The sequence below is a fragment of the Symphalangus syndactylus genome, chromosome 24 (assembly GCF_028878055.3).
Source record: "Symphalangus syndactylus isolate Jambi chromosome 24, NHGRI_mSymSyn1-v2.1_pri, whole genome shotgun sequence".
NCBI lineage: Eukaryota > Metazoa > Chordata > Mammalia > Primates > Hylobatidae > Symphalangus > Symphalangus syndactylus.
This window is the reverse complement of record NC_072446.2, coordinates 41,514,328-41,536,089: the sequence shown is the minus strand read 5'-3', so window position 1 is coordinate 41,536,089 and position 21,762 is coordinate 41,514,328. Positions and strand designations below refer to the sequence as shown.

At 47.7% G+C, this 21,762-nt stretch overlaps 1 protein-coding gene across 4 annotated transcripts in view; it reads left to right on the top strand.

Moving 5' to 3' along the window:
* Positions 1–20,012, top strand: part of C24H20orf96 (chromosome 24 C20orf96 homolog) — a 46,957-nt gene extending 26,945 nt beyond the window's left edge. For 3 of the 4 annotated variants that reach the window (XM_055265667.2, XM_055265664.2, XM_055265665.2), the window contains exons 4-11: positions 5,266–5,384; positions 9,879–10,037; positions 10,611–10,710; positions 11,660–11,817; positions 11,898–11,999; positions 12,164–12,250; positions 12,956–13,074; positions 17,833–18,231. In XM_055265667.2, the coding sequence (XP_055121642.2) occupies positions 5,266–5,384; positions 9,879–10,037; positions 10,611–10,710; positions 11,660–11,817; positions 11,898–11,999; positions 12,164–12,250; positions 12,956–13,074; positions 17,833–17,893 (905 nt within the window). In that variant the 3' untranslated portion in view covers positions 17,894–18,231. Of the gene's footprint in view, positions 1–5,265; positions 5,385–9,878; positions 10,038–10,610; positions 10,711–11,659; positions 11,818–11,897; positions 12,000–12,163; positions 12,251–12,955; positions 13,075–17,832; positions 18,232–19,731 lie in introns of those variants that run through there. The other variant, XM_055265666.2, reaches the window with a different exon arrangement.
* The last annotated feature ends 1,750 nt before the right edge of the window (positions 20,013–21,762 follow it).

Sequence of the window (21,762 nt, the reverse complement as noted above, 5' to 3'; positions counted from 1 at the left end):
TGTAAGGTCTTGAAGTCTTCTGCTGGATACTTTTGCATCCACCTGGCGTAGAGGGAAGAGAGAGAACAAGAACATGGACAATTATGTGGGCATTTTTTTTTGGGGGGGGGTCCAGATTTGAAGTGACAAATGTTACTCTTACTCATGTTTCAGAGGCCATAATTTAGCCACATGGCCTCTGCTAACCACAAGGGAAGGTGGGAAATGTAGTCCATCTGTTTTTTCAGGAGGAAAAGAAAACAAGGTTTGGTGAAATCATAGAATAATCTCTGCCACATCGTTATCATGCTTTACAGGGGAGTTCCGAGGCCTTAGGTCAGGCTCAGGCAGACATGGGGTCAGATTTTGGCTCTGCCATTTACTCACTTGGAAAAATCATTCATCTCTCTGAGCCTTGGTTTTCTCATTTGTGAAATGGGGACACTGATATCGCATAGGATTGTTGTGAGAATTAATAACAAATATTTTGTAATATTTCTTTGGTATCCTGAAATGAACTTCATGGACAATATAGCATACTTATGTATACACCTATGTATAAAATCACTCATACCACCTCATTGCCTCCGAGTAAGTGATGTTAGATCAGCTCCCCTGTGGGCAACACTGAAACACAGAAAGGAGATGGGAGAGTAGAATGCCAAGTTGCCCTGCATCTCACTACCTTATTTTACCTCACTGATGCTGGGTGGGGATAGAGGCTCAGGCTCCCACCAGGCACTACTGACATACGTAGGCTGGGGGAGGGGAGTGAAGCCCAGAGGTGATGAGTCCCACCTCATGACACTTCATGAAGTCTTGTCACTGCTGGACTCTGTTGACACTACCCTAGAGAGAGAGTCAGAGCACCATCTTCTGCCAGGTGGGGGTTAGATGACCTCCCCACTCATCCCTCCCAGCACTATCCCAGTTGGGGAATCAGCACCACCAAGCAGGGAATGAAGGATCAGCTCCTTGCTGGACACTGCCAACACTTCCCAGTGAGGAAAAGGGAATAAATCTATACAAATATTCCCAATGGGTTTTTCAGAAAGTGGAAAAACAATTCAGTGGAGGAAGAAAGCCTTTTCCATGGGTGGTGCTGGAGCAATTGGACATCCGTAGGCAAAAAAAAAAAAAAAAAAAAAGAAAAAGAAAGAAACGATTTAACAATGAATATAAAAATTAGCTCCAAGATAAAATAAAATAGAAATTAAATGTAAAATGTGAAACTGAAAAACTTTTAGAAGAAAACAGGAGAGAAAAATCGTTGGGGCCTAGGGCCAAGTGAAGAGTTCTTAGGTATCACACCAAAAGCTTGACCCATAAAAGAAAAATAGATGAATTGGACTGCATCAAAATTAAAAATTTTGTTCTGTGAAAGATTTTTTTTTTTTTTGAGAAGGAGTCTCGCTTTGTTGCCCAGGCTGGAGTGCAGTGGCGTGATCTTAGCTCACTGCAAACTCTGCCTCCCGGGTTCAAGCAATTCTCCTGCCTCAGCCTCTCGAGTAGGTGGGACTGCAGGCATGCGCCACCATGCCCGGCTAATTTTTTATTTTTAGTAGAGACAGGCTGGTCTCGAACTCGTGACCTCAAGTAATCTGCCCACCTCAGCCTCCCAAAGTGCTGGGATTATAGGTGAGAGCCACTGCACCTGGCCTTATGAAAGACCTTTTTAAGAGGATGAAAAGACAAGCTATAGACTTGGAGAAAATATTTGCAAACCATGTATCTGACAAAGGACTACTATGTAAAATATATCAGTAGCTCTAAAAACTCAACAGTGAAACAGACAATTCAGTTAGGCAATGGGAAAAAGACATGAAGAGACATTTCACCAAAGCAGATATACAGATGTCAAATAAGCACATTAAAAAGATGTTCAACACCATTAGCCATTGGGGTAATGCAAATTTAGCCACAGTGAGATATCACTGCACACCTACTGAAATGGCTAAAATAAAAAAAATAGTGATAACACCAAATGCTAGCAAAGAGGAGAAATCAGATTGTGCGCAGTTGCTGGTGGGAAGGTAAAATGATGCAGCCTCTCTGAAAACGAGTGTGGCAGTTTCTAACAACATGAAACATGCACTTTCTAGTAATCCGACCAGCAGTTTTACTCTGGGCATTTATTCCAGAGAAATGAAAACTTATATTCACACAAAAGCCAGTATGTGAATGTTCATAGCAGCCTCGTTCATAATACCTCAAAACTGGAAACAACCTTGAAATCCCTCAATGGGTGAATGTTTAAACAACCTATGGTGCATCCATACCATGGAAAACTATACAGCAATAAACATGAAAGAACTATTGATATATTCAACAATTTGGATGAATCTCCAGAGAATTATGCCAGGTAAAAAAAAGCCAATACCAACAGTTACATACTGGATGATTCCATTTATATAACCTTCTGGGAATCACAAAATTATAGAAATGGAGAACAGATTAGTGATTGCAGGGGTTAGGGACAGAGTTGTGAGGGGGGTGGTAAGGGGAGGGAAGTGGGTGTGGTTGTAGAAGGCGACAGGCAGGATCCCTGTGGTTATGGAAAAGTTCTATATCTTGCTCATCTTAATGTCAATATCCTGGTTGTGATATTGTACTGTACTTTTGCAGGATGTTGCCATTGGGAGAAACTGGGTAAAGGGTACATAGACTCATTCTGTTTCCTTTCCTTTCCTTTCTTTTCCTTTTCCTTCCCCTCCTCTCCCCTCCCCTCCCCTCCCCTCCCCTCCCCTCTCCTTTCCTTTCCTTTTTTTCAGACAGAGTCTCTCTTTCTTACCCAGGCTGGAGTGCAGTGGTGTGATCTCAGCTCACTGCAACCTCCAACTCCCAGGTTCAAGTGATTCCCCTGCCTCAGCCTCCCAAGTAGCTGGGATTATAGGCGTGCACCACCACACCTGGCTAATTTTTGTATTTTTAGTAGAGATGGGGTTTCACCATGTTGGCCAGGCTGGTCTGGAACTCCTAACCTCAGGTGATCCACCTGCCTCAGCCTCCCAAAGTGCTCGGATTACAGGCATGAGCCACCATGGCCAGCCCCTCTGTATTATTTCTTGAAACTGCTTGTGAATCTGAACTATCTTGAAATAAAAGGTTTAATTTTAAAAAAGATAAATCAGGGCTACTACCAATAATGAAAATAAATACTCATTATTAAAACTGCAAATCTTCCTTAAGCATTTAAATTCAGCTTAAGAATCTTACAATTTTTATAAACACTTGTAAGGGGGTTTTGGAACTTGGTTAATTAAATTCTCCTAAACCTTTTAAGCCACATCTTAAAATTTAACGTATTCATTTTCATTTTCATATAGTTCACTTGTCTGATTAACAAAAACCACTGGGTATTTACATAATTCTTATATATCTAATACTTAAACTTCTAAATATGGGTAATCTGGCCAGGTGCGGTGGCGCATACCTGTAATCCCAGCACTTTGGGAGGCTGAGGCAGGTGGATCACCTGAGGTCAGGAGTTCAAGACTAGCCTGGCTAACATGGCAAAACCCTGTCTCTACTAAAAATTAAAAAATTAGCTGGGTGTGGTGGCGGGCGCCTGTTATCCCAGCTATTCGGGAGGCTGAGGCAGGAGAATTGCTTGAAACTGGGAGGCAGAAGTTGCAGTGAGCCAAGATCTCGCCATTGAACTCCAGCCTGGGCAACGGAGCCAGACTCCTTCTCAAAAAAAAAAATTAATATAGGTAATCTTATGCTCTCTTAAGTAATAAAAGTGATTTATACATATTTAATAAGGGTGTCTTAAACCTTTCAACTTAAATCTAAATCAAAATCCCACTTACACTTTTAAAATTAGAATCATGAGATTAACCTATTAATCATTCCATGTCTTACACAATACAACTAAAAACTGGATATATACAGGTAACTTATAAATTAAACACAAAATTAATTTACTTAATCATCTCCTTAGTTAATGCCAGCATTTCTCAGGATGAAGGACATTGATCTATTAAAGAGATTAATATGTTTCCCAGATGAGCTGGGTTGTACCTGAAGCAGGGATTTTGGTGGGGACTGAGAGTAGAGCTGGATCCACCTGGGTGATTTGTCTCATGTCATTGCACGACAGGCGGAGAGGAAACAGGGATTCTAAGAATATGCCCCCCAAATGCCTGTACTCCCATATCTGGCAGAACCACAGCTCTTAGAGTGTTTCAGAGACAGCCAGTTGGAGTTTTGCATACCTGCTGTGCCTTTGTCTGGTGTTGTGGTCCCACTTCTCAGGTCACTAGAAGTAAGAGTAACAACTGGTAATGTGTATCCAGCACTGAATATGCATCAGGCACTATTCCAAACACCTTTAAGATATAGTAACTTCTTTCTTCTTCACGAAGACTCTATGAGGTGGGCATGATGATTATTCCCATTTTATAGGTGGATGAATGGAGGGACACAGAGGTCACTTGACTTGCTCAAGGTCACACAGCTAGTAGAAGGCAGAGCCTGGATTTTTTAAAAATTTATTTTTATGATTATATATATTTTTTGAGATGGAGTCTCTGTCACCCAGGCTGGAGTGCAGTGGCGTGATCTCGCACCACTGCAACCTCCACCTCCCAAGTCCAAACGATTCTCTTGCCTCAGCCTCCCAAGTAGCTTGGATTACAGGCGCCCACCACCATGTCCATCTAATTTTTTTGTATTTTTAGTAGAGACTGGGTTTCACCATGTAGGCCAGGCTGATCTTGAACTCTTGACCACAGGTGATCTGCCTGCCTTGGCCTCCCAAAGTGTTGAGATTACAGGCGTGAGCTGCCATGCCTGGCCAAGAGCCTGGATTTAAACTTGGACTGTCTGACTCATTAGTTCTTGTTCTTAACCCCTATCCCATCAGGCCTTCTGTCAGCCAGGTTGGTGGGACAGCAGGGATTTGGATTCAGGCCTGCCAGACTCTGGTCTTTCTGCTGTCCTGTGCTGCAGTAGCTACTGGAAAGACAGAAGGAGTGGGAGTTCCCGACTCTCTGACTGGACAGTTGAGAGTGGGGTTCCTGGCTGCCCCGCCCTCCCCTCTGTCCATGCCTATAGTTACTGCTTTCACCTGGGCTTGTTCCTCCCTTATATCGAGGCCCCGAGTAGGTCCTGGGAGCTTAGTGAAGGGTGTGAATTTCACCCTGTCTAGTGTCACATTATAATGCAGCCAGAGGGTGGAGCTGGGGTCTGGCCCCCCTCTCATTAATGGTGCGCTCCCAGGAACCTGGCCTCAGGCTTGCCTGGACCCTCACTCTCTCCCTGTCCTTTCCTGTCTACCCCTAGTGTTTCACTCCAAGCCCACTATGGTGGTGACAAGCTGCCAGCCGAAGAATCCACGAGAACTACATAGAAGGCAGAAGTTGGACCCTGGGAAGATGCAGGCCAAAATCCGGTTAATGAAGGTATGAGGCACATCTTCCCTGGACTCTGGGCCCAGGACAGGGACGGGGATGATGGCTCTAGCAAACATGTGCTGAGAACTTTGTGGGTGCCAGACTTGACTCATTTCTTCCTCACAGGAACTGAGTGAGCATGCTTATCCTCGTTCCTATTTCACAAACGGGGAAACTGAGGTGCAGGGAGTTAAATGACATGCACCAGGTCACACAGCCAGGAAATGGCAGGATCAGGGGTCAAAGCCAGTTAAACAAAGCATTTGCTGTTCTGTTTAAGACTCAAGAAATAATCAGAATTGCTTGTTATTTTGTTGCATTAGGAATACGATCTAGTGGCTTATTTATCTTAAAATTTCCAGCAACTTGGCCGGGTGTGGTGGCTCATGCCTGTAATCCCAGCACTTTGGGAGGTCTAGGTGGGTGGATCATTTGAGGTCAGGAGTTCGAGACCAGCCTGGCCAACATGGTGAAACCCCATTTCTACTCAAACTACAAAAATTATTGGGGTGTGGTGGCACACACCTGTAGTCCCAGCTACTCAGGAGGCTGAGGCAGGAGACTCGCTTGAACCTGGGAGGCAGAAGTTGCAGTGAGCTGAGATGGTGCCACTGCACTCCAGCCTGGGAGACAGAGTGAGACTCCATCTCAAAAAAAAAAAAATTCCAGTAAATTAAACTTTCATACAGTGTACTTTGAAGCAAGCCTTAGAAACTGACAATTAAAATTTTCGCATCAATCGATACAATTGTAGGTAATTAATTTCCTCGCTATACATTGTTTTATGGCTTCTGTAATTATCTGAACAATGTTTCAAAGTATTTGAAATGCCTAAAGGAAGACGAGTCCTTAGCATACATAGCAGAAAGTAAAATACTAAGTATTATAAAGACTACAAAATACTATAGAATAATTCTTCAAGATAGTTTTTAATAGCTCAATGAACAATGACTACTATATAAAGAACAAGGGAAAATATAATTTGCTTTGAAACCTTTTTTTCCCCTTTAACCTTTTATCTTGCAAAATGGTTTAGAGGTGGCCCAGTATTCTTAAAGGAGGAACTCATATTTCTGTTAGTTTTATTTATTTATTTATTTATTTTTTGAGACAGAAGTTTCACTCTGTTGCCCAGGCTGGAGTGTAGTAGCAAGATCTCAGGTCACTGCAACCTCCACCTCCCAGGTTTGAGTGAGTCTCCTGCCTCAGCCTGCTGAGTACCTGGGATTACAGGTGCCCACCACTATGCACAGCTAATTTTTTGTATTGTTAGTAGAGATGGGGTTTCACCACATTGGCCAGGCTGGTCTCCAACTCCTGACCTCAGGTGATCCACCCGCCTTGGCCTCCCAAAGTGCTGGGATTATAGGTGTGAGCCACCGTGTCCAGCCATTTCTGTTATTTTTATCCTAACTTTAGAGGGGTTTAGATGTTTTTGATTGATGTAGAAGCTGAACGTGGACAATTTGGATCTAAAACTTGTGCTCCTAACCAGTCCAGTTCTTAATACTGTCTCTTACAATCTTTCATTCATTTAATGAATCAACAAATATTGATTGAGCACCTACCATGTGCCAGGTTCTGTTCTGAGTATGAGGATTCACCAGTAATGTGGCCTGTGATCTTAGGGAACTTACATTCTATTGGATGGGGGAGACTGACAATCCACAAGAGAAAGATATTTGAAATGATGATAAGAGCTAAAGAGAAGCCTAAGAATAAGGTTAGGGGCTAGAGGCATGGAGGAGAGTGTGGCAGTAATTGTTTTAGGTAGGGTGCTAATGAGAGGCTGCTAAGGTTGGTGACATTTGAACTGAAACCCTAGTGCTGCTGTTTCAGTGGGCCCAGGACTTGGAGAATAACATTTTTCACAAGATACTTCTGGGTATTTTGGTCTGGAGATGTGGAGACAAGATAGTGGAGTGGCTAGGAGCCAGGACTTCAAGGATGACAGCTCTGCTATGTGTGACCTTGAATAAGTTGCTGAATTTAATCCTTGGTGTCCACATTGATTGATTGAGACAGGGTCTCGCTGTGTCATCCAGGCTGGAGTGCGGTGGCATGATCGTGGCTCACTGCAGCCTGGACCTTCTGAGCCCAAGTGATCCTCCCACCTCAGCCTCTCAGAGTGGCGGGGACTATAGACATGCACTATCATGCCCAGCTAATTTTTGTAGAGATGGGATCTCCCTTTGTTGCCCAGGGCTCTAACTCCTGGGCTCAAGTAGTCCTTCCATCTTGCTCTTCCAAAGTGCTAGGATTACAGGTGTGAACCACTGTGCCTGACTGCTGTCCACTTTTATGAAGTTGGCCTAATAATAGTGTCCATCTCTTAGTCTTGCTGTGAGGGTGATGTGCTGATGTGCTGCAGTGTGTATGAAGTGCTTAGCACAGTATCAGCCACATAGTAAGCACTCAATACATCAGCATGATTACTGTTATATGAGAAATAAAGGAGCTGAGGGCTAGGAAGGGGTAGTTTTTAGTAAAGAACGGAGAAATGAGGAAGTACAGGAACAAATAAAAGAGCAAATATTTATGGCAGGGGTACAGGGTTAGAGCCAGAGACAGTAGTATCAGCTATTGTTCACTGAGTGCACATGAGTGCACTCTCACTAAGTGACTTGATTGTGAATTTCATCTCATTTATTTATTTATTCTTTGTTTTTTTAAAGACAGGGTCTTGCTCTGTCACCCAGGCTGAAGTGAAATGGCACAATCATAGCTCACTGCAGCCGTAAACTCCTGGGCTCAAGAGATCCTCCTGCCTCAGCCTCCCAAGTGGCTAGGACTATAGGTGCACACTACCATGCCCAGCTAACATTTTAATTTTTTTAAATTGTGTTTATTTATTTATTTACTTTTTGAGACAAGTTCTTGCTCTGTTACCCAGGCTGGAGTGTGGTGGCACAATCTCGACCTTAACTGCAGCCTTGATCTTCTGGGCTCAAACATTCCTCCCACCTCAGACTCCTGAGTAGCTAGGACTGTAGGCATACACCACCATGCCCAGCTAATTTTGTTTATTTTTTGTAGAGATGAGGTCTCACTATGTTGCCCAGGCTGGTCTTGAACCCCTGGCCTTGAGTGATCCTCCCACCTGGGCCTCCCAAAGTGTTGGGATTACAGGCATGAGTCACTGCACCTGTCCAATCTCATTTTTATTTTACGGCAGTTCTCTAAAACAGGTATTAGTTTCCTTACCTTTAGAATGAATATAAGGAGGCTCTGAGACATTAACTAACTTACCCAGATTCTCTTAGATGGTAAGTGGCTGAGCTGGGATTTGAACCAAGGTGTGTCTAGGTTCAATATCCAAGTCTTAGTCACTACGTGGTTCAGCCATGCCTTGCAGTTTTAAGGCTACTCAGTTCTTGTTTTAGCGTAGTGGAAAGACAGATATTGGGACTCAGAAGTCTGGCTTTCCAGTTCCAGCCCTGCCACTTCTTGACTATGTGACACTGGGCAAATCATTAAACTCTCTGAGCCTCCACTCATCAGCAAAATAGAGTTAGTAAACATAGAGCTGCTGGAGGGTGAACGGATACCATGTGCCACCTGCAGAGCAAGGCACAGCACCTGGCCTGGCATGTAGAGGGCCCTCAACAATTGTTATTGTTATTGTTACTGTAGGTTTTATGCACCTGCTGGGTGTAACCTTAGGGGAGTCACTTAACCCTCAGACCCTCCTTGTTCCACAGGGGGCTGTTGTGTGAAATGAGAGTACCCATTGGCTCCGCGGCCTGCCAGGAAATGCTGACGTTTATCATCCATTTTGCCTCCCCTGCTTCTCCTCCAGACATGGGGGTTGCTCTGCCACCTTCTTACCTACCTGGGGCGTTTATTATTATTATTATTATTGGGACGGAATCTTCCTCTGTCGCCCAGGCTGGAGTGCAGTGGCGCGATCTCGGCTCACTGCAACCTCCGCCTCCCAGGTTCAAGCGATTCTCCTGCCTCAGCACCCCCAGTAGCTGGGATTACAGGCATGCGCCACCACGCTCGGCTAATTTTTGTATTTTTAGTAGAGACGGGGTTTCACCATGTTGTTCAGGCTGGTCTCGAACTCTTGACCTCGTGATCGGCCCACCTTGGCCTCCCAAAGTGCTGGGATTACAGACGTGAGCCACCCCGCCCGGCCCTTATTATTATTTATATATTTCGTTGATTCTGAGAAGCCATTGATATTAAGGCACATCTTTATTTACCCACTGATAATATATTTGTTGATTAGATGGTGACACGCCACCAATTGTAAGAGGCACCCGCACCTCAGGGATGTGGAATGATGGGTACACTTGCGTTTCCGAACTAATGAGAATCCCGGAGTTCCCGGGCGGTGCAGACAATGGGGAACCGCCGCCCAGCTTGGGCCGCAGTTACCAGCAGAAGGCCGCAAGGGGGCGGGAGTCTGGCGGAGTTGGGGCAGCGGTCCACCGGCTTTCGGGGGCTCCGCCCGGGCAGGGCGCAGAGCCGTCTCTCTACTCTTCTCTCCGCCCGCAGACAATGCTCAGGAACGGGAGGACCGCTCTGCGAGAGCTCCAAAGCCATGAGAACTTCCTCACCAAGCTCAACGAAGAGCTGATCAAGACCATCCAGGACATGGAGAACAGCACGACCCTGAACGTGCGGGCCCTGCTGCAGCAGCAGGACATACTGGCGGTGAGACCCGCGCCTCTGCCCTCGGCGCCGGCCGTGCCCGGGCATCCGCCCGCCCTCCTTCCCTCCCTCCGCGCACTTGCGCGCCCTCTCCTGCCTTTCCCTGCCCACTGCACATGCTGCTTCCTCCAACCGGAAGACGCATTTCTTCACCCTTCACTCCCCTCACCTGGGCTTTGCAAGAGGACCGAGATGGGAGTTTCATCCCAACGCGCCAGCACTCACTGGCCAGGAGACTTTGAGTTAACTTTGCCTCCCTGAGCTCTGTGAAATGCGGCACAATAGCACCCGTCCCAGAGGGGGTTTACCTGGCACATATTGTACCCGTGCAACAGAGGTCGCTGCTACCACCAACAGCATTTGCAAACACCTCCACGTGCAATAGCAAGCGATCTGTGTGTATTTATATAGTCCTTACAACAACCCTATGGGTGGACACTGTTATTGTCCCGATTAGCCTCTGGTCAGGTTTCTGGGAATGAGGTTGGGATTGGGGACTCCTCTGAGGAAGTGCTGGGTGGCTGCCTCTGAGAGCCAGCAGAGCCTGTGGGGGAGTTGACCCCACCCCTCCCTCAGACCATCATCGACATCTTGGAGTATTCAAACAAGAAGAGGCTGCAGGAATTGAAGTCTGAGCTTCAGGAGTGGGAAGAAAAGAAGAAATGCAAGATGAGCTGTGAGAATCCCTGGGTGAACTCCTTGACCCTCCCCCCTGGCACCTTGGGGAGGTCAGCAGCAGAGCATTCACCTTGTACTTGCCATTCAGAAACCCTCAGCCCCATCGTCTCTCTTCTAGGCAGATGGGAAGGCTAAGATACAGAGCGAATAGCCTACTTAGCCAACACTTAGCTCTTTCCAGGCCCCGTGTCTGGGTCTCTACCAATGTCTGTGTTGTTACAGGCACACACTCAGTCATTGCAACTACTTGGAGGCAGGGAAGCTGTCCTCCCATTTTACAGATGAGGAAACCGAGGCTAACAGAGGTGAAGTAGCTTGTGGAAGGTTATATAGCTAGGAGCCAGAATCCAATCCTAGCCTGGCTCTGTTTCCTGCCAAGGTCCTTCTGGGAGTCAGTGGCTGGGCTAGAACCTAGGTCTCCTGGCTTCCATCCTGCCTGGCCTGTGGTTCCTTTTCCCTGAGCAGACCTCACACCTGCTGAGCAGAGGGGCGGTGGATCAGGCAACCCCAGACATTGGGGATCTCTCTCTGGAGGAAGACAGGATAGACTTTGTCTTAATCCTGCCATGGGTTGTGTCTTGGGAGCCACTGTCACCCCATCTGCCTGGTCTCACTTCCTTGAGTGTGTCTCTGAGGAGACTGAAGTCTGGAGAGGGACAGTCTTGTCGAGGGCCACACCACAAGTCAGTGGCAGAGTGGGGATTAGTCTAGGGATCGTGCACCAATTCCCTTCCTTTTTCCTACCCAGCATTGCCTCTTCTCCTGCAGGGGTGGAAAACCCTCTATAGCCTTAACTTTTAACCACCTCCCAGCCCTGTGTACGCTCGCCTCAGCCCAGACCCCAATTACTGGCCAAGGAGACCTTGCCTCCTGGGCCTCCTGGGGCCCAGGTGCTTGAGGGAAGGTCTTGCCTCCTGTCCCTGCTGACCTCCCTAACCCCTCCCCAGATCTAGAGCAGCAGGCAGAGCAGCTGAATGCCAAGATTGAGAAGACCCAGGAGGAAGTGAACTTCCTGAGCACTTACATGGACCATGAGTATTCCGTCAAGTCTGTCCAGATCGCCACCCTTATGCGCCAGCTGCAGCAGGTTAAGGAGAGCCAGCAGGTAGGGGAGCCCCTGCCCCTCCCCCACCAGAGTGTGTGGGAGGCAGGACTGGTGGCCAACACCCTTCTGCTGGCTCCCAGGATGAGCTGGATGACCTCAGTGAGATGCGCAGAAAGGTCCTGGAGTCCTTGTCCAACAAGATTCAGAAGAAGAAGAAAAAAATTCTGAGTTCTGTGGTGGCGGTGAGTAGCCAGTTGCTGTGTGGGAGTGGGGATCCAGGTCTCACCCCCACCCTGCCCTCTTCCCCATCCTCTGCCTCCAGGCCCACTGCAGCCCCATCGGTCTCTACCATGTTCTGCTGCCCAGGAAGAGGCACCTGGGGGCCAGACCTCTTCTTCCTCCACAGGAAACCCAGCGTCCCTATGAAGAGGCTCTCCTACAGAAGATGTGGGAAAGCCAAGACTTCCTGAAATGCATGCAAAGGTTCAGAGAAGTACGTGGGCAAGGAATGTGGTGGTCCCTGTAGGGGAGCAGTGGGTGGGCAGTCCCCACGGCCTGTGGGAATGAGTCAGGCTTCTCCTGATCTGGCGCTCAGAAGGTCTCTGACTCTGGTGTTGGCCTTCCTCCTTGCCGGTGCCATTACTGTCACTTGTCTTTCATCTGGGAAGGCGATTGGCACTGACCTAGGCCTTGCCTCATTAGCCAGTATTGCCGGCTAATGACCCATTTGCAACGCCACCAAGCATCACCTATTCAGCCATTAACCACCGTGCATCTTTACCCCTTGATTCTTGTCACTGCCCACCACCCATTATCAGTGTTAATGAACTTCACCATCACTGCCTTCTTGAATTAATTTTCATTATCTTGCCTCTTCATTGGTTTTTAATGTGCATGCCCTTCATATCTCTGCCAGCCTCCATTCATTCCCATGATTGAGCATTCCCCGCCACTTTGTAACCTGTCTCCATTCTCCATGATCCTTCACCTGTTTCAGCACCACTGAATATTGTGACTGTCTTGGGAGCCAGCCTCACCCTGCATGGGGAGGTCCCCTCTCTGGAGTCCAGCAAGTCCCAATGATAGAGCCCATACCATTTCCCCAGATAGCTTTGCTCCTCGTTCATGTTGGCCTTTCTCCCTTTGGTTGGGGGCCATTTGGCTTCTCCCTTCTCCCCTGCTGTGCCTTTCCTCTCAGTTTATTGACCAGTTTGAGGAGAACATGCCTGTATTAAGGGCCGAGGTGGAAGAGCTCCAAGCCCAGACCCGGGAACCCCGAGAGGTCATATTTGAGGATGTTCTGCTTCGGAGACCCAAGTATGTGATCTTTTTGCCACTGCCTCTTAAACCAGCCACACTCAAAGCTCACAGAGGCTCTCTGTTCTTGGGGAAGGCAGCCTGGTGTGGATGGCAGAACCCTATACAGGGAGGGAGGGGCCTGGGTTTCCACCTTGGATCTGCCGCTGACCAGGGGCAGATGTGACCTTTCCCATCTCTGCAAAGGCCTCCAATTCCCATCTGTACACAGCAGGCTGGGTTGTGTAATCTCTAAGGGCCCTGCTAGTTCCCAGATCCCATGTATCAACCGAGTGGGTACAGCCTTCCACTTCTGGGTTTTTGAGGAAGGCAGAGTTGAGCGGGGTGGTTGGCTTCAGGGAAGAATAGCCTGGAAGACACTCCACAAGGAGAGAAGGATGTCCTGTTCACTTGGCAGGTTTTTGGGCCCCAGAAACCAATTCTTTGCCTGCCCTTCCTTGGGGCAAGCCCTATGCGGTTGGGTTGGGGGTCCCCCAGGCTTACCTCTCCTTGATGACACCACAGGACCATGTGTGGCAGAGCCTAGCATTTGCAAATTCTTTAATTTTTCTTCTTCATCTGTCTTTCCCTCCTGTCCTTTTCCTTCCTTCTCCTCTCCTATTTCCATGTCTTCCTTTTCTTCTATTTCTAAGCCGCCCCCGCCCCCAGAACAAAATACTATTGGATTTATGAAGTGCCTCTGAATGCCAGGCACCATGTGAATGAAAACAGTCCTCGGTCCCACCCTCATGGAACCAAAGAGGGAACTGGACATGAGTCGATAATGAGCCACAAATAAATGTGGAGTTGCAGCGGAGCCCGGAGCTACTGAGTAGAGTACATGCCACTGCGAAAGTGACTCTTAGGAGCTGGGCATGGTGGCTCACGCCTGTAATCCCAGCACTTTGGGAGGCCAAGGCGGGTGGATCACGAGGTCAGGAGTTCAAGACCAGCCTGGCCAAGATGTTGAAACCCTGTCTCTACTAAAAATACAAAAATTAGCTGGGCGTGGTGGCGGGTGCCTGTAATCCCAGCTACTCAGGAGGCTGAGGCAGAGAATTGCTTGAACCTGGAAGGCGGAGGTTGCAGTGAGCCGAGATCGTGCCACAGCATTCCAGTCTGGGTGACAGAGTGAGACTCCATCTAAAAAAATTTTTTTTTAATTAAAAAAAAAAGAAAAAAGAAAGCAACTGTTAGGACAGTGAGCCTGGGCAGTCAAGGAAGGTTTTCCTGAGGATGTGACATTTGAACTGAGGCTTGAAGGATGCATAGAAATTCACTAGGTGAAGGAGACTGATGTGGGAGCTGAAGGAAGAGCAATTCTAGGGGGTGGTGCTAGGGTCTCCGGGGGATGTAATAAATAGTCACTTGTTGTCTTTACCTGAGCTCTGAACACAGTGATTGAGACTGAAAGGGGTAAGGTGCATGTGGGCCCGGTTATCACCTTTATTCTGGTAAAGCTGATTTTAGAGACTGTGTTGGCCCCTGAATAGCGAACCCAGAATTAGGCAAATTGCACCACCCGATCGTGGTGGAGTTGGACCCACATGGAGCCAGGCCTTGGGGCAGAGAAGAGTGGAGTCCTTTCAGGTTTCTTGCTGCTGAGAGAGAAAGGGACTGGGCTCCCTGTGTCCCCTTCCTCTCCTCACACTCACCATTCTGGTGGTTATACCACCTTTCCAAAAGCAGAATATAAAGGGGCAGAGAGAGGCCAGTAGCAGTGCACTCATGGATGCCCTTCCACGTGGAAGGGAACACCAGGAGCAAGGAAGCAGATTTTCCCTCTTAAAAAGTAGAAGTGGCACACTGTTAAGCAGAGCCTCACCAGCTGGAACATGCCTAGGAAACACCTGGAGATCGTGTTAAAAAGCAGATTCCAAGTCAGTAGGTCTCAATGGGGCTCATGAATCTGCATTTCTTTCTTTTTTCTTTTCTTTTCTTTCTTTCCTTCCTTCCTTGTTTCATTCCTTCCTTTCTCTCTTTTCTCTTTCTTTCTCTTTCTCTTTCTTTCCTTCCTTCCTTCCTTCCTTCTCTCTCTTTCCTTCCTTCCTTCCTTCCTTCTCTCTCTTTCCTTCCTTCCTTCCTTCCTTCCTTCCTTCCTTCCTTCCTTCCTTCCTTCCTTCCTTGTCTTCTTTCTCTCTTTCTCTCTCTCTCTCTTTTTTCTTTCTTTTTCTTTCTTCTTTTTTTGAGACAGAGTCTAGCTCCGTCTCTCAGGCTGGAGTGCAGTGGTGCCATCTCAGCTCACTGCAACCTCCGCCTCCCGGGTTCAAGTGATTCTCTTGTCTCAGCCTCCTGAGTAGCTGGGATTACAGGTATGCACCACCATGCCTGGCTAATTTCTATATTTTTAGTAGAGACAGGGTTTTGCCATGTTGGCCAGGCTGGTCTCAAACTCCTGACGTCAAGTGATCTGCCTGCCTTGGCCTCCCAAACTGCTGGGATTACAGGTGTGAACCACCATGCCCAGCCTGATTCTGCATTTCTAAGAAGCTCCCTGGTGATGCTTATGTTACTGCTCTATGAACCAACCACATGTTGAGCCTTGAGCTGTGAAGGAGCTGTGGTTGGAAGGAATTTGGCATTGACACGGAGCTGAGTGAGGCCAGAGTGGTTGGAATGCAGAGTGACAGGGAGAGTGGCGGGAAGGGAGCAGGGCAACTCAGCCCCTAGGGACCTCCATGCAGTGCCCTATAGGCCCAGATTTTCTGCCTGATCCCAGAAGCAAAGGATCTTAAGCCACATGATCAGATTTGTATTCCAAAAAAGTCAGTTTGAAAAGAGCATGGTGGGCTAGGTGTGGTGGCTCACGCCTGTAATCTCAGCGTTTTGGGAGGCCAAGGTGGGAGGATTGCTTAAGCCCAGGAGTTCGAGACCAGCTTGGGCAACATGGTGAAACCCCATCTCTACAAAATACAAAAGTTAGCCAGGCATGGTGGCGTGCGCCTGTAGTCCCAGCTACAGTGAAGGCTAAGGCAGGAGGATTGCTTGAGCCCTAGAGGCAGAGGTTGTAGTGAGCCAAGATACTGCTACTGCCTTCCGGCCTGCATAATAGAGCAAGACTCTTTCTTAAAAGAAAAGAGCATGGGGATGAGATTGGCAAGGAGCCAGAGTGGCAGCTGGAATTCTAGTGGGTGTGAGGGCAGTTGTCCAGGGGAACATGGGAAGTGGCCTGGCCAAGAGTGTGGCAGAAGAAATGGGAGAAATAGATAGATTGGAGAAATATTTAGGAAAGTAAGAAGGACTTGTATGACTTAGGAAGTACAGGAAAGGGAGGTATCAAGAATAACCCCTGGGTTCCTGACTTTTGTAATGGGGTGGTGGTGGTGTCACATGCAGAGATTGGGAAGGCTGGGACGGGGTGAGGGATGTGTATGTAGGCACAGTCAAAAGTTTACTTGGAGGCAGGCATGGTGGCTCACACCTGTAATCCCAGTGCTTTAGAAGGCTGAGGAAGAAGGATCGCTTGAGGCTGGGAGTTCGAGACCAGGGGACAACATAGTGAGACCTCCATCTCTATAAAAAATAAAAAAATTAGCCAGATGTGGTGGCACGTGCCTGTGGTCCCAGCTATTTGGGAGGCAGGAGGATGGATTGAGGAGTTCCAGGCTGCAGTGAGCTGTGATTGCACCACTGCATTCCAGCCTGGGTGACCGAGTGAAACCATGTCTCAAACAAAACAAAACAAAACAAAACACAACAAAACAAAAACCGCACAGCTGACTTGGACAGTAAGTTTGGTTTATATGAGGTACCTAGGTGGAGTCATTGGGTGGGCAATTGACAAGATGAGTGTAGACCTCAGAGGACAGATATTGGCTGGAAGTAGAAATTTAGGTGTTGCCAGCATAGAGATGAACTTTTTTTTTTTTTTTACTATTATTATGAAAAATTTCAAATATAAAGAAGAGAGAATGACATAATGAATAGCCAGTTTTGCCCAACTAGATTTAGAAATTTTTTTTCCATATTGGTTTCATGTTCATTCTTTTTTTTTGAATAGTATTGTAAATTGCAAGTATCCTGACATTTCCTGCCTAAATACTTCATGTGTATCAGTAGATTATTGAAACCATGAGAGAGGATGGTCTCCTTGGAAGAGAGAAAAGAGAGTGAAAGAGAATGTAATCCTTCAGCCTCTTAAATGTTTGCACTGGTTCCTGCGATGGGGAATATATTGCTGATGGGAATCCATCTCTCTTGCTACTTTCATGGAAATAATAATGCCTGTCATTTACTGAGCACTGATACCTGCTGGCATGGTCTCATTTAATCTTTCCACCAATGACTGAGGTTAGAATATTAAGCCCATTTGACAGATGAGGAAACTGAGGCGCACCTGGGGTCTGGCATTTAATGAGTGCTTTTCACTTAAGTGCCAACTGAAGGAGCGAGGCTGGGAGAGTAGAAATAGCTTGCTCAAGGTGACACGGAGTCAAAGTTATCAAACCTGTCATCCTCACTCCAAAGCCAGTGGTCATCTTGAGGGCCCTCAGCATTTCAGAGCTGAGTTCCTGCTCCCACTTGACCTCAGACTTGTCAGGGGAACATTCGTCCTGCCAAACTCATTTCTTTTCCATTTTTGGTGTGTGTGTGTGTGTGTGTGTATGCTTGTGTATGCACAGTTGGGCTTTGAGTCACAGACAGGTCACAGATTGTACTTTGGGATTGCCCCCCAACGCAAGTACGTACCAGAGTTCTAAAAAGCAGGGCTCCTCTGAGCGGGTGCTCCCACACCGCCACCTCTAGTCTCTCATGGCCCTCTGTGCTGCCTCCCACCAGGTGCACCCCAGACATGGATGTCATCCTCAACATTCCTGTGGAAGAGCCACTACCCTTCTAGATGGCAGTGCCATGGGCCGCCCTCCCCTCCTGCTCTCTTCCCAGCACCTGGAGCCTTGGATCATTTACTTCCAGGACCAGATCTCCATTCAGACCCTGATCTACAGTCTCCCTGCTCCCTCTGCCCTTCCTCCCTCTTTCTTTCCCTCCCTCCCTCCCTCCCTTCTTCCCTCTTCCCTTCCCTCCTCCTTCCTTCCTCCTCTCCCTCCCTCCTTTCTTTCCTTCCTGCAGTTTTTTCCTCTCTTCTTCCCTTCTTTCTGGTTGGTGCTGCTGGGCCAGGTGGGAATTTCCAATTAAATCTGCTATTCCTTTTTTACCAATAAAGGTGGATTTACATTTGCTTTTTTGCCAGTATCTCGGGGTCCCCAGCTAGGCCTTGCAGAAGATGTGGTGGGAATGGACTTCGTCTTTTGATAAGGGGCGGGCAACTGTGCTAACTGCATCTAGGGCTCAAAACTTCTCCAGAAGAAGTGCTGGAGCAACCCCCTGCCTGACCCCGCCCTCTCCATGGCTCTGTGGCTCTGGGCCACGCCCTCCTGGTGCAGTGGGAGCCTAGCTTCTCTCCAATCTGTGCTCAGACCTGTTGAGGGCATTGTCGGGGCTGACAGGTTTATTCATTTTAATACCCCTGGGAACTTGCTAGGCCTCCAGTGCTTGGAACAACTCAGAAGGGCTATTCTGGCTCCAGAACTTCCTGAAGGCTCAGCTGCAACTACCCCTTGGGCCTGCATTGCAGCTGGACTTCTCCCTGTTCCCAATCCTGCATACTTCTGTCTTCCTCAGTTGTTGATTCCAAGAGCACTCATTAATCAACGTTCTACACCCTACACTCCATCTCAGAGTTGGCCTCTCTGGGGACCTAGATTGCTACAACCCCCAAGAGGCTCTGGTCACTCACAGATGCACTTTGTTTTAAGATACCGGGTTACAGGTAACAAAACAACCAAATCACATTGGCCTAAACTATGAAGGGCTCAGGTCAATACATAGCTTAGGTGAGGCTTTATCCAGAAATCAAGTGATGGCACCAAGGACTTGGTTTCTATTTACTTTGTGTTCTGAGGTGTTGCCCTTTTCTTCAGGTCAGCACTGCTTGTGGCCCCAATAGGCCAGCATCTCCCAGGGTTGTGCAGGTCCTTGTACATGTCCTGTTGGAAAGAGAGAGACTGGCTGTGTCCCAGAATTTTCAGCCAGTGTATTAAGATTCACTGTAATTGGGCTGGGCACAGTGGCTCACGCCTGTAATCCTAGCACTTTGGGAGGCCGAGGTGGGTGGATCACTTGAGGTCAGGAGTTCGAGACCATCCTGGCCAACATGGCAACACCCTGTCTCTACTAAAAATACAAAAATTAGCTGGGCATGGCAGCAGGCACCCGTAATTCCAGCTACTCAGGAGGCTGAAGCAGGATAATCGCTTGAACCTGGGAGGCAGAGGTTGCAGTGAGCTGAGATTGTGCCACTGCACTCCAGTCTGGGTGACAGGGGATGAGACTCCATCTTAAAAAAAAAAAAAAGATTCAGTCTAATTGAACCAGCTTATATTACACATCCACTTTGAGCCGGTCTTGGAGGTGGAGCGTGCCTGCTGGTTTAGTTCAGGTCACCAGCTCTACCTTGGAGCAGGGAAGGGATGGTTAAGGTGGAATACGTGACCTAGGCTGAGCCAACAGATACTCCCCAGAGCCATATGAATCTCCAAGCAGAAATGGACCATGTTGAACACAATAGCAAACACTTCAATGGAACCTACTTTATGCTTTACATATATCAACTCACTACATCCTCACAACAACAACCCTGTGAAGGAGGTATTGTTTATTGTTATTTTCATTTTACAGATGAAGAAACCAGAGGATGAAAAGGCGAAGTGATTTTTCAAGTCGCCAGGTTACTAAGTGGCAGGGGCAGTTTGCTCTTAACCGCTGTACAATCAGGAGCTCAGCTGAGCAGGAGAGAGCTGAACTGCCAAGTGCTGGAGTAGCTGATTAATGATGGCCTGGAATGGTGGCTCATGCCTGTAATCCTCACACTTTCGGAGGCTGAGGCCAGTGGATTGCTTGATCTCAGGAATTTGAGACCAGCCTGGGCAACACGGTGAAACCCCATCTCTATAAAAAATAAAAAAATTAGCTGGGCATGATGGTGTGCACCTGTAGTCCTAGCTACTAGGGAGACTGAGGTGGGAGGATTGCTTGAGCCCAGGAGGCGGAGGTTACAGTGAGCCGAGATCGCACCACTGCACTCCAGCCTGGGTGACAGAGCGAAACCCTGTCTCAAAACAAAAAACGTCAAAGCAAGTAATAGCCATGCCCCAAATCTCTTCTTATTATAGTACAAGAAAGAGGCTAAACCAGAGAACCTGGCTTGTTTTATTTTGTAGAACACAGATCCACCTGTTCTAATTTCCTCATAGAATGATGCTATCCGGGGTTGGGTGGATGAGCATAGGTGTGGGGTTGGTCTCACTGCAGAAAAGCTTCCAACAAAAAGGCTCCTGCAGTTGTACGGACCTGGGGGCCAGGGATGGGGTGGGGAAGGGAGAGTGGGAAAACTTCTGAGTCAGCATGGAGGAAAGTGTCTTCAAGGATTCTCCACTCCCCCATGATAAGGAGGTCCTGGCCGAAGGCCTACCCCACTGCAATGAAGACGTGTCTGAATGAAGACCTGGGTTGGGAGCGGAGATGTTTGTGAGAGGTCGACTGTCCAGGAGGCCTGAGTCTGCCTGCAACTGTCTTTAAAGACTGCAACGCATCAGCTGTGCACAACTCAGCTGTGAGGCCTGCCAGGTAAAACCTGTCATTGCCTGTGGTTGGGCTGAAAAATCACACATAGGTTTTTAGCCAAGAGCTGGACTTTTTGTGAAGGGATGCATGAGTTCAGAGGAGGAAAACTAAGAAAGGAAGCCTGGACGTAGATTCCCTCACATTGCACGTAGCCCTCATGCCTCTGAATGCACCAGAGAGTGACCCCGCACATGTACAGCATCTGTACATGGGTGTCTTCCCAGGTACTCAGAGCCGCATGCGCAGCTCTCACAGGCAGATACACCGGCATGCACATGCACATGGATGCATACTGGGACTGTTTGTTTTCTTTTTTTCTTTTTTGAGACAAAGTCTTGCTCTGTCGTCCAGGTTGGAGTGCAGTGACACAATCTCTGCTCACTGCAACTTCCGCCCCCGGGTTCAAGCGATTCTCCTGCCTCAGCCTCCTGAGTAGCTGGGATTACTGAGGCCCGCCACCACGCCCAGCTAATTTTTGTATTTTAGTAGAGACGGGGTTTCACCATGTTGACCAGGCTGGTCTCCAACTCCTGACCTCAGGTGATCCATCCGCCTTGGCCTCCCAAAGTGCTGGGATTACAGGTGTGAGCCACTGCGCCCGGCCCATCTATCATTCTTTATTGGAGTACCGGAGGGCAGCAGGAGTGAGAAAGAAGAGGTTTATGGGAACCCGAGGTTGAAGGGGAAATCAGCACTGGATATCACCTTTAATGGGAAGGACAGGCAACTGAGACGTCTCCAGAGCACTTAATAAGCTGTAGAGGTACCATTTAGATGACCAGACATTATTATTATTTTAATGTATTTTTTATTTTTATGGATTTACGGGGTAGAAATGCATATATTGCATAGTGGTGGAGTGGGCTTCTAGTGCCCCATTACCCGGATAGTGAATGTTGCACCCAATAGGTAATTTTTCAACCCTCACCCCTCTCCCCCCCCATCGTTTGTAGCCTCCAATGTCTATTATTCCAATCTATACCACACATTATTTTTTAATTTTAGTAGGAGTTGGTTGAAAACCCTATTCTGGGGCTCGGTGAGTCCGGCTAATCGGGTAAATGGAAGTTCCATGGAATTTCCTGT